This window comes from Halyomorpha halys, unplaced genomic scaffold (assembly GCF_000696795.3).
Source record: "Halyomorpha halys isolate HHAL.00 unplaced genomic scaffold, Hhal_1.1 Scaffold177.1, whole genome shotgun sequence".
In the NCBI taxonomy this organism is placed as follows: Eukaryota; Metazoa; Arthropoda; class Insecta; order Hemiptera; family Pentatomidae; genus Halyomorpha; species Halyomorpha halys.
The window spans coordinates 753,342-765,645 of record NW_027114700.1 but is presented as its reverse complement, the minus strand read 5'-3'; the positions used below and the strand labels follow the sequence as shown (position 1 = coordinate 765,645).

Genomic DNA, 12,304 nt, shown 5'->3' with positions numbered 1-12,304 from the left:
TATGTTTCTCTAAATGTTGTTGTTATCTCTTTTGTTCTATAGCCCTGATGACAACCTGAAACTCAGGTCGAAACGTCGGCATAAAATAAATAAATATGGTTTTGTTTATTTATGTTGTTCTTTGCTGACTGCATCCCTCCCCCCCTCCCCGAACAAACTTCTTCAATAATTATCTTATTCTTATTAATTTACAGCTCAAGAGAACCTTATTATTATATTCAGACAAACTATTAAATAAATATCTTATTCTTATGAAATTACAGCTCAATAGAACCTAATTGTTCTAGCCAGATTAACTATTAAAAAATTTTCTTATTCTTATTAAAAAAATACCATATAAAATAAATGCTTCCGATCTATTTTCAGGTTACAAAGTCTAAGTATTATAATTTAGTTCTGCTAACATATAATAAATATAAGTTAGAAGAAGTAAATGCATATATTATAAAATATTTATAAGTCAGAACTGCTGCCGAAAATAGTGGTGTATTATAAGCTAACCTTTAACAAAGGGGAAAAGGAGTAAGTGTGTAGGGACAGAAATTTTCTCTCTTGAAAAGTGGTTATTATGCTTTATCTTATTTCTACCAGCCTTCTTTCAGTGGTAATTCTCAAAATGATTGAATATGTAGTATCGAGGCCTTCTCTGAGATTTTCGTAACCATCCTCGATACAAAATTGTTAGCATAGGTGAATAATTATTAATTATATAAATATATATTATAGAATAATATACTGCTAGGAAGCCAAAGATTAAAAATAACTTGAAGATGGGGCCAAAACGTCAGGTAATAAATAGTTGAAAACTAATTTTGTTCTTTTTAATTGCAAACCCTGACCATCTTCTTCATATTTGAAATTATACAGTAAATTATCTATATATGTAATTTTAAAAAATTGATTACACATAAAATCCTTGAGGCTAATTAAGAATGAAGAAAAGTGCAGAAACTGAATTCATAAATAATTGTTTTTGTTTTTTTTTTCATGTTAGTCATGAGAATAGTGATGACAACCATGAAAACACAAAATCATAATTCTAGTCTTTTATTTACCCTGAAAATTACCATAATGGAAAATTATTGACATTATGAATAATTAAGAAATCACTGTTTTGAAATGAGCAAGGGTTAATTTAAACTCCTAGTATTATGGTAAGTGAAAGGTTGTGATGCACGCACTGCACCAGATTTTTATTTTTTAATATTTTGAGATAAAATAACATTAGTCATCAAAAATTAAGTTTATAGATTCAATTTGTTTTTATCTAACATTTTTCCAGCTGACTTATGAAACTGAAACATCAGCCTAAACAAAGACAATGTTGCACAGCCTAGTGATTAATCTACAAAATAGGAAACTTTCACCATAGAAACGGCCTTAATTACATATTGATGGTAGGAATGAAAACTTTTTAACTTATGTAGTCCCTTAACTTATTTATTCATTAAATTTAACTTATCTATTCATTGAAGTATTTCTTTTCACTAACTTTTTTTGTTTTTTCTAAATCTAAATATTTATTTTTTTTTTAAATTTATTTGTTTCTTTTTATTAACTGATCTACTATGGTGACTATTATTTCCTTGGTTTGACTTTACATTCAAATCTATTGAGTTTGTGTTGTAGAAAATTGGTATTATTATTTGATTTGTATATAAAACAGTAGATGGCGACACTAGGACACTGCTATAAGTAGTAAAGACACTAATAATTAATAAGTGTTTTAATTTGACCTTAAATAACAAAAGCTGCTTGATTTCATATGTAAGCTTTACAGAAATTTATATTATTTTTTCTACACCAAGGGCACTCCCTGAAAGTTCAATTTATTGAGTAGAAACTCTACAGAGATGATAACATAGATGATGTATGTTTTAATTCCCTCTTGTTCTATCAACAAGCATATCCTGGATTTTATGATGACCTTAGTAAAAAAAAATAATCTTGCAGCAGCAATGTCTGTAGTTTGCTAGTTTATAATTGTTTGATGCACTGCATGAAGAAATTTTTCTTTAAAATTTGTGAATTTATTTATTTTTCAATTTTTTATGGTAATTGAAATTCATCTGATTTGGAGTTTTGTTTTATTTGTGCTCTCTATGGATATCAAATTTGTGTATTTAGATTTGAAGTTTATTAAAAAATTATGTATACCATCACATAAGCTGTCTGAAAAAATTTTTTTTGATACTGTTATTTTCTTTAAATACTGTAAAGATTTTGTAAAACTTACTAGGTATCTCAACTTGAGTAACGATATATATTATGTTTCTATTGGCTATAACCTTTAGCTGTTGTTCTAAAACAGTTTTTAATTTCTCTTCTTTAATTTTTAGGTTGTCGATGGAAGTATTGTGGAATTTGAAGGACAGCGAATCAGTGTATTTAACAAAAATCAACATACCACTGAAAATAGCGATTATTTTAAGGTATTTTTAATTTTTCAGAAATAAGTTTATCCAAATTTTAATTCTGTTTATAATGTTTTGCTGTATCATGATTTTTTTATTTAATATTTAGTAGCTGTCAGAAAGAACAAATGTGATAATGATAGAAGATTCATTAGGTGATGCAAATATGTCTGAAGGTATAAGGAGCGGAAGGCAGTAATATCCTTAAAATCGGTTCGTTAAGCACACATGTAAGTACTTTTGCTGCTTAGAATTGTGTGTATACTAATTTAACTACAATTTGGACTAAATTTTTTTTTTCAAGTTTTCAACCACAATTCTGAAGTTAGTAACTTGTATTGATTTTTACAGATTGATGACTATCTGCCACAATATCTTGAATTTTTCGATATAGTTTTACTTGAAGATCATCAAACCATAGACGTTTTCAAAGGAATATTGAAAGTTGTACTATGAACAAAAAATTGAATTATTTTTAAAAACCTGTTTTTATATTATTTTTCCTATGAATTAATAATTTATTTAAGTGGCAGTTCAATGTGCTTTGTTTTAAATATTAAAATCTATTACCGTTATAATTTATTTATGCTGTATACTTTTTTTGCACTCATTAATACTCTGCATAAAAAAAAAGCTTTGAAACTGACACTTACAGCAAGTATGTTGGTCGATGTATGACATGTCACAGTCTCATAAGAGGAAATCATAATACAAAAAATATTATAAGATGATCCTTTAATGTTTATAATTTTTCACCTTAGCTTCATCTTCAGTTTTAGAAACAGGAATAAAGAAACATTCTTCCAAACAGCAGCAAGAATGCCACTGCACAAGGAGGAATTAAAAAGAAAAATGAAAGGTTCCACTAAACTCTCTGCACATCTTTATAAGAGTGTAGAGGGATTAACATCATATCCAGGGGCAGTAGCTGGAGACCTATAGATGGTAGCATCTTATGAACCTTCCATACACAAAGAGCTGAATTATTATGATTATGAAAATCATTAGCAGAGCCAACATTATTACTGATCTTATACACGCTTCTAAAATTATTTGGAAAATAAATTTGCAATATTCTCAGGAGTCCCCGCACCTGCCTTTGAAAAAACTACAGAATTCGAAATACTTAAACTAATATCATTATTTTAAGCCTTATTAATGAAGTGATGTTTTAGACTAGAACTGTTATATTTAGCATGTTTAATTTTAAAAGGGGTATTTTGTTTTGTAAACATTAACATTTAATTACTTATTGATTTTTTATTTACTATAAATTAGAGTTCTATATAAACTAAACAAAAAATATTTGACATTTCATGATCATTAGAATGGTGTTTTAGACATAACAAATGGAAATGGGCACTCACAAAAAAAATATATACGATTAAAAAAATTTTGAATACCTGTTTTCAACTCTTTGATTACAGTACAAACATTGGTAAAAAAATACATGAATTTTTTCAAATAAATCGGTTCATCTTTATTCAATTTAAAAGAATAATTATAATAGACAGTCATTTTATTGTCACTTTTTGGCTAGGTCTTATTAGCTGCTACTAATGCTTTACCTTAGCTTTTATTGGTTTTTTGTAGTTATAGTTCAACACCTCATTAGCAAGTACTAGAGAAAATCAAGCCAAGTTAGATGTAATAGAGGGGTATGAATCGGAGATAAAGCTTAGCTTGGTGTAGGCATGGTGGATGTGTGAATGAGTTATTCATATATGTCCTGTTTTCCATAAATGTTACAGGTAGGTCTTTGTTCACTGTAAAGGAAACCATGATCAAGGTGTTTCATAATCTCTGTTGTCCTTACTTATAGCCTGGACAACACTAAAAGTTCAGAAAGGCATGTCTTCAGAACAATTAGTAGCGTTGGTCATAGTGTATGATGGACTACATGCACCAAACCCATTGGATCTACAATCATGATTCTGGTTGAGCATCTACATTTGCTTTTATTTTTGTTACAGCATCAGTGAGTTTTCTGAATAAAAAAAAAAAAATGAAATGAAATGCTTTTTAATTCTAAATGTTTTCCTCTTAACTCGAAAAATTATGTTCCTGGAAGAAAAAAATTAAAAAATCAGGGTAGTCTTTTTTTTTATGATCTCTTGTGAGATTGTGACATGTCGTAATTTTTTTTTTTTTAGAATCAGAAATGTTACTTATTTCAATTGAGAATCACAGATGTGCTTCCTGCAATGACTAATAGACCCATTAAAAGGAATGTGGCGCTTTTTTTTTTCTACCTCTGATCGTAGTTTATTTGTACTTGTTATATTTCTATAGCATTAATAAACAAGTAATACCCTGTTTATCACTCTCTCTCTCTGACCTTAATTGTTAATGTAACTGTAAACAGTCTTTTTTCATTTAAAACAATAAAAATAGTCACTTAATATAATACAATTTAACATATGTTCACCTGAAGGCTGATACATGGGCAGAACCTATTGATTAGATACACAGCAGTGTGGTGTAAAGTTGGAACACAAGTATCAGTTTTCTGAATTACAGACATTCTCTAAACCCTTGTCTATTAAAGTAGTACCTTGTCTAAAGATTGATTTCTCATTTCCAACAGAAAGATTATTGACTCATTGTTTGATTGGTTAAGGGGATGAATGGTGTGAATAGGCTCTTGTCATGGAACCATGGTTTGGAGTGATGTGGGGTTTCGATGAACCCTTCCAAGCAACCTGGAGACATTTAAACAGCCAAAATGAACGGTACAAGAAACTGTAAGGTCTTATAACTCGGCTGAAAAACATGTATCTCTTAATGTTTTCGTTGAATTTAGAACTGACTAGAAGGATTAAATGAATATGTCGCTTCTATACTATGTTTCATATATGATCCATCTAATTATCTATTCAGGTAAAACTATAACTTTGAACAACTATGAAAGATAGCATAAGGCTTAGGCAAATTAATGTGATAAATGATATTTATTCTGAGGTTTCACAACTTGGGTAATTACATTGTTGTTATTAATACCTTATCTTGGAAGATTAGTATACCAACCATTATTAGGAATATAAAAAAATACTGTTTACTTCAAAATTTTGTAATGGATTTGACTATATTTAATAACTAAAATGAACATATTTACAAATCATTCATTTCAACTCTTTAATGACTAAAACAGAGCATCACAAATATTCTTGAGTTTGTTGAAAAAATAAATATATCATTTAAAAATGATATATACATTACATATGATAAAAATTAAGGATTCATTAAAGTTGGAACTATAAAAATATATTTGTACTGAATAAAATAAAACATTACAACATTACATAATTTATATTTTAATCAATCAAGAAAACATGATTGATCTACCTGGAAAATAATCTGAGGCTATGTGCGCACACCCCTCACAGCTATTGGCCAGGCTCCATCGTTAGTAATGCTGCTACTCAAATATATTTCTCCCCAAATGGTTTCACCTATAAAAAAAAAATAATGACCTGCTGGATGTAGGTGTGAAGCAAAGAAACTAGAAGAAATTTCCTAAATGTTGTTTTCTCTGACCCTTTTCAAATCCATAATATTTCTTCATTAATAATGATTTTATAGGAGTGGGTAGGTAGCTCATTGGTGGCTAACTGCGCTACTAACTCCAAGAACTTGGGTTCGAATCCGGCTGTAACATATAATTATTTTCTGTTCCACTGTAGCCGTGAGTTCAGGAGTCCTCCAAGGTCCACCCCACCTTATAAAGTGGGTGCCCTTAATAGGGTAAAAACCTGGTGGTCGAGCGAGATTCTGACCAAATGGTCTCCTTGTTCAATCATTTGTCACAGTACTTCCTTACAAAGTACAGTGCCCGTAACCCTTAGTACTTTGTAAGGAAGTAGTGGGGTAGCTTAGTAAGAAAGAAACAATTCTCTGGACCAGGTTCAAATCTACCTGTGGCAGATAATTATTTATTATGTTACATCAGCCTTAGATTGACCCTTGATGAAGTGGGCACTCATAATTGAAAATACTTGAGAGCTATTTGAGAAACTCAGTCATATAACATGGTAACCTTTTAACCTTCAACCAGGAGTCACTAACCATAATTTGATAAAAATTTACTTTAATTTCTATTTTTACTTCATTTTACATTTAATTTCTTTTAAGCTTGTTTTGTATTAATAAAAACCTCATCTTTTCATTTTAGGAAGACCAGTGATGAACCTGAAAAAAGCTGCAATTTTAATCTCATTTTCCAATGGCTACAAGACTGTGTGCAAACAGAAGTACATTTACCAGAGAATTGTAGCGGGGAACAAGGATGGAAAACCAGTTAAAGATATATTCCTGTTGCCTTCATACTGTTCACATACAGAGGTAGATGTTTCGTGAAGGGAGGGCGAGGAAACCTGTATGACCACAAGTCCTCTCAAACCCTAAGAAATTGTAAACTTCATTGAAACATCTAAAAAAATTTGTTACTCTATACAGAATCTTTTTTACTTATAAAAATCTTCTATGTAAATAAAGTACATGAAACTGTTGTGAAGGATTGTATATAAACCTTAATAATTTATCTCTTTATTGCTTTAAGTATGTCTGTAAAAATAATTTATTATAAAATTGGGAGATAGAGGTGTCCCTGAGTTTCTGAAGAAATTTAATAAATTTTCTCCAAACTCTCTTAATCTAACTGGTTTTCAATTTTTCATAACAAAACTAATCCACAGAATAGCAGTTAAATCAGAACCAAATTCGTCTATTACATAAAATTTCAATTTCAACAAGTTCTAATGAGGCATATGTCTTCATAAAATGTGTTAAAAGGCTAACTCTCTTAGTCCATGTAAATGGTTAATTTTTCAAAATAAAACTAATTTACAACTCTATATTTAAATCATAATTAAGTTCATAACTATTTGAAGTTTATAACCGATTATTCAATTTAAAATGTCTATAGATTGCCCCCTTGGAAATACCAGTCTTACAAAATAGATTTAATAGAAGATTGTTGATTGACCGTGTGTATTAATGAATGGAATATGGTCTGGGTGTGGTCAAAAAAACTCAAATAGTAAATGGGTATACTATTTTTATTGAGCCAACGTTTCGCCCCACGTTGCAGGGCTTCATCAGGGCTAAAAAATGATACAAACACTTGACATAGTTACAAAAAAACATAATTGGAAAATAATAGGGATATACAATGAAAAATTAAAGGTTGTAAACAGTAATAGTAACAGATAGATAAGAGATAAAAGATAAAATAATATCTCTTATCTATCTGTTACTATTACCGTTTTCATTTACTGTTTACAAAATTGTATACCCGTTATTTTCCACTGTTTTTTTTTTTTTTTTTTTAACTATGTCAAGTGTTTGTATCTTTTTTAGCCCTGATGAAGCCCTGCAACATAGGGCGAAACGTTGGCTCAATAAAAATAGTATACCCATTTAAAAAAGATTTAACTATGAAATGTCAAAACCATGACTCAAATAAAAATCTTAAAGAAGATACAAAACATTCAAATCATGAAATAATTTACACTGACGGCTCCAAACAAAATGAAAATGTTGGTTTTGCAATAATAATAAATGGGACACCCAAAAGATATAAATTACCCACATACTCAACAATATTTACAGCTGAACTTCAGACGATTTCAACAGCACTTCATTTATCCATAGAAAGCGAATACTCAAACATACTCATTTGTACAGATTCAATGTCTGCACTCCAGGGTCTATCAAACTTCAGTCAAAGCGGACCTACGATAGACAAAATTCACAATTATATAGACATGCCAAAACATCTCAAAAAAAGTGTATCCTTTCTCTGGACTCCAGGGCACTCAGGAATACCTGGAAATGAGGCAGCGGATAAAGGGGCTAAAGAGGCTGCTACAATGAACGTTCCACCACTCCAAATTTACGAACCGAAAGACATAAAGGCATTTTTAAGGAACAGAATCCCAAAAAGTTTGGATTCAATGTGGAATGAGGTACCACTCATCAATAAACTAAGAAATGCTTAAAAAATCACACAAAAGAGGACCAACCTAAATACCAAACCTGCCAGTCCCCGTTATTGATAAACCATATAATTGAAGAATGCATCAGAAACATGCCTGTTTCTTTATTCTGCACTCAGTCGGTCGTAGCGTCTTTTAACAGAAACATATACTCTTTGTCTTTCTTTATAAAACCCACCCAAATTTCACAACAGCTTGAAGTAAAACTATAGGAACCAAATCTTTATAAATATTTTTTTCTCCTGTAAAATTTAATATGATTAATTCTTTTTGATTCTCTTCTTGAGTTATTCCTCTACTTTTTTTATCTTCAATAATTACTCTTCTGTATTTATTTGTGAACATAGATTTGTGTTCATCAGTTTTGTAAAGTTATGTTCATTTCAAAGTATTACTATGTGTATAAATTTGAATCAACTAAACCAAAAAATTCTGATAATATCTTTCATATTACATGAAATTTCTATGATAAATAATTGTAATGATTGAAATATGTAAACAAATTCTGAAATGTTTTATGATTATGGAAAAGGAGTGAAAGAACAAAACATGCTTGGATTTATTTTTATTTAAATACAATAAAACATATATGCTATAAAGGTAAAGTACTACTATCAATATTTTTTATTATTTCTTAGATTAGACTTTGATTTATTATTTCATAAATTACTAAATATAATAATTTTAATTAAGGTCACTACTCTAATTTCAGGATTTTATAAAATTTAATACTTTTGACTTTTAATAATTATTTTTTAAAGTAAAAATATATATGTGTCAATATCAATGAATATAAAAAGTTGCAAATACAACTAAATAATAGGCGATATTAAAATATTTTATCTAAAAACACATTCGTAATAAGATCTAAGTATAAGGAACTATAGATGGTGTTCAAGCCCTCCAAAATTATTTGTAATCAATCTTGATCTATAGGAAGATTTCAAATTATATCAGTAAGTTTTGGAGACATTTTATATCTTCCTTGTGAATAATGTATTTTACAACTTATACAAACATGACCTTGAATAGGGTTCTACCTCACCTTCAGGATTACACAGGTATGTCAGATTCTATTATTCTGACACACCCATTGGTTCACCAATCACAAATACATAAACTATATTTCATCTTAACAATTAAAACTTATTATAGATATAATTTTTAATAAATTTAACATTTTATTGATGTAATAGGTTCATATAATATGAACTATAATATGGGATACAATTAATAATATACCCAAGTACAAATTTGTTATATTGGTAGGCTACTTCATATGTGTATATATGTACAATTTTTAACTTTTAAATAAATTTTTCACAAGATAGATACAGAATTTAATAATGATGATTATTGTGATGTTTTATAATCAAATGTTTACTGAGGTCATTTTATTAGTAATAATTTTTATACTATTTTATTATGTTCTTAATTAGTGATTACTTAGCATTCTTTTAAAATTCTACCAGGAACTAACACATCTTAATCAAAAAGCTCCTAGGATTGAACACGTTTATGAGATACAATTAATAATATTATGTCCTAGTGCCATCTAAAAATATTTTATTATATTTGCAGGTTGCCTCATAAAGACATAGGTAAATATGTAGCACAAGCTAGTAATTTTAAAATAAGAAAATTATGTTGAATCTAAAATTGCATCCTGTTTCTCTGGTTTCTAAGCATTATTTTTTCAGAATTATCTGGACCTAGAACCATAATTCAACAATAAATAAATATTTTTGTAAATATACTTCTTTCAACAATCCAATACAGGATTTATATAAAGCCTAAATATCAAACTGACTCAATCCTCTTTATAAGTCATTTTACATATGCTTCAATCATCTAGAGTTATCTGTGTGAGGAGATGGTTGGGGATGCGGTGAGAAAAATCTTTGCTGAACGCGCCCTCGACCATCTCCTCCTCATATTAATCTGCAGTCAACTATTAACACCTCATTTTGAGTTTTTTGTGATTATATGATTTGATAGGAATTATATAAATCTGTTGTGACTTGAAAATGGTTTGATCATTTAGCAAAAATAGATCTGTGTATTTCTTTCAAGTAAGGGCTGGGTTGCCATCTGTCTTGGGCCATGTGATCTATTAGAGTTCTCACTGATCGATATACTAAACTATATTTCTACTTCCTTAATAAGTATTCTATTATTCAAATTACTTACCAATATAGCTTAACAGGATCGGAAGAAATATGAGACCATGAAGGGCTCCAAATATTACCATGCCAAGGTACATGCGAAAATAAAATACTTGAAAAATTTGAGTTTTTGAAAATGCCAGTACCGATATTCCAATAATTTTTGTTAATGTTATTCCAGAAAAAACCTGTAGAGATAAAATGATAAAATTTGTAATTGAAGCAGCACAGCTTTTTACTATATAAATTACAGAATTATTGTCTTACTGCAGATCCTGTATTAACTAAAGCATCCTGAGCCCGAAGTTTTTTTCCTTTTTTAGAGGATTTTGCGAATGAATGAACTATGTGACTGCAAAATTCAACAGATATTCCAATAGCCTATAAAAGTATACGAATTATTATGAAGCTAAAACAATGGTTATAGTAGTATTGTATATATTGTATATACTTACAACAACTAAATTCACTAGGGTAATTGCATTCAAATTTATAGACCACCAGTACATTAGTCCAGCAAGATCAATTAAAATCATGTATACAGTTAAAAGAACTATAAGAGAAGATTTAAAATCAAAACTTGTCAGAATGAATGTGACAACGAAGACAGCCACCAAGGAATAACTTAACGAAATAAACATTGTCCACCAGATATCCAAGTATTGTTCATAAAATGGGTACATGACACTAAAAATATATATATATAAATATACATTTATATTTAAGAAAAATAATTTTATAAAATAATAAAAATGCATAATAGAAACTACCTGTACCTGTTCCGTTATATTGTGGACTTTAATTTGATTATGTTATATCAACAGAAACCATTTAACTAATAAATCTAAGGGTTTCTCTAGAGCTCCTATTTTTCTCAATATATGGTTTAATGATAAAAATACTTACTAATCTATTACATTAGCATTAATGTCTCTATCACTAACAGATCAAATCTTGGAGAGAATGTTTTTCATTTTTAAGGTGTACTATACTTGAAATGGTTATAAAAAATATACATTATATTATTATTGATATAGATAAACATCAAGTTACGATTATTAAAATAAATAACTTTTATTATAAATTGGATTGGGGTTCTAATAATTTTTTTTTAAAGATTTCTGCAGTGAAATTTCAATTTGAGTATCAAAGGCCTGTAAAAAATGCTTCATTGAATTTATAAAATTTACAAAATTCGCAGTATATTTCCAAGCGAGAGAGAGAAATACTTTATTCATCTATGCTGCCCAAATACATTAGGTTGCTATATAACACAGCATACTTATCAATCCGTAATCAGACATACATAAATTACATATAATTACATAGTATAATAAGACATAAAGAAAACAATTTTTTTTCCCTACAGTTTCCTTTTACAATCAATGTCGGTCTATACACCAAATACAAATATTTCAATTCATTCCTTTTTTCTTTCCCATTTCTGTTCCTCCAATTTCACCATTACATAATTTTTTAATTCACCCGATCAACAAATTCGCACTCCGGAATTCACCCTCCTAGATCCTCTTCAGTGACCCACTATACAAGTTCACTATTAGATGGCAATGTGAGATAAGACCATCATTCATAGTCACAGCAGTAGATCAGTTTACCAAAAACAAACAAATAGATACATTTTACGAGAATAAGACTAACACATAGATTCAAAGGAAAATATAATAAAAAGCTGGTTACAAGAAGCACTTGAATGGATAAATAAATTTAA

At 29.0% G+C, this 12,304-nt stretch overlaps 1 protein-coding gene and 1 long non-coding RNA gene across 6 annotated transcripts in view; one reads left to right on the top strand and one right to left on the bottom strand.

Moving 5' to 3' along the window:
* Positions 1 to 474: 474 nt before the first annotated feature.
* LOC106679107 (uncharacterized) lies at positions 475 to 6,910 on the top strand. 5 transcript variants are annotated; one of them, XR_010844641.1, is made up of 7 exons: positions 475 to 690; positions 995 to 1,154; positions 1,283 to 1,397; positions 2,340 to 2,432; positions 2,524 to 2,644; positions 2,766 to 5,294; positions 6,586 to 6,910. It is a non-coding gene; the product is annotated as an uncharacterized lncRNA (long non-coding RNA). The 5 variants fall into 5 exon arrangements; XR_010844645.1 differs by having other exon boundaries at positions 477 to 690; positions 2,766 to 2,858; XR_010844644.1 differs by having other exon boundaries at positions 477 to 690; positions 2,766 to 2,861.
* A 2,060-nt stretch (positions 6,911 to 8,970) lies between these two features.
* LOC106679106 (NPC intracellular cholesterol transporter 1 homolog 1b) overlaps positions 8,971 to 12,304 on the bottom strand; it is a gene marked incomplete at its 3' end in the record, with an annotated part of 43,594 nt that continues 40,260 nt past the window's right edge. The window contains 4 exon segments of the mRNA XM_014418062.3: positions 8,971 to 10,122; positions 10,601 to 10,763; positions 10,843 to 10,956; positions 11,031 to 11,262. Coding sequence (XP_014273548.1) covers positions 10,064 to 10,122; positions 10,601 to 10,763; positions 10,843 to 10,956; positions 11,031 to 11,262 — 568 coding nt within the window.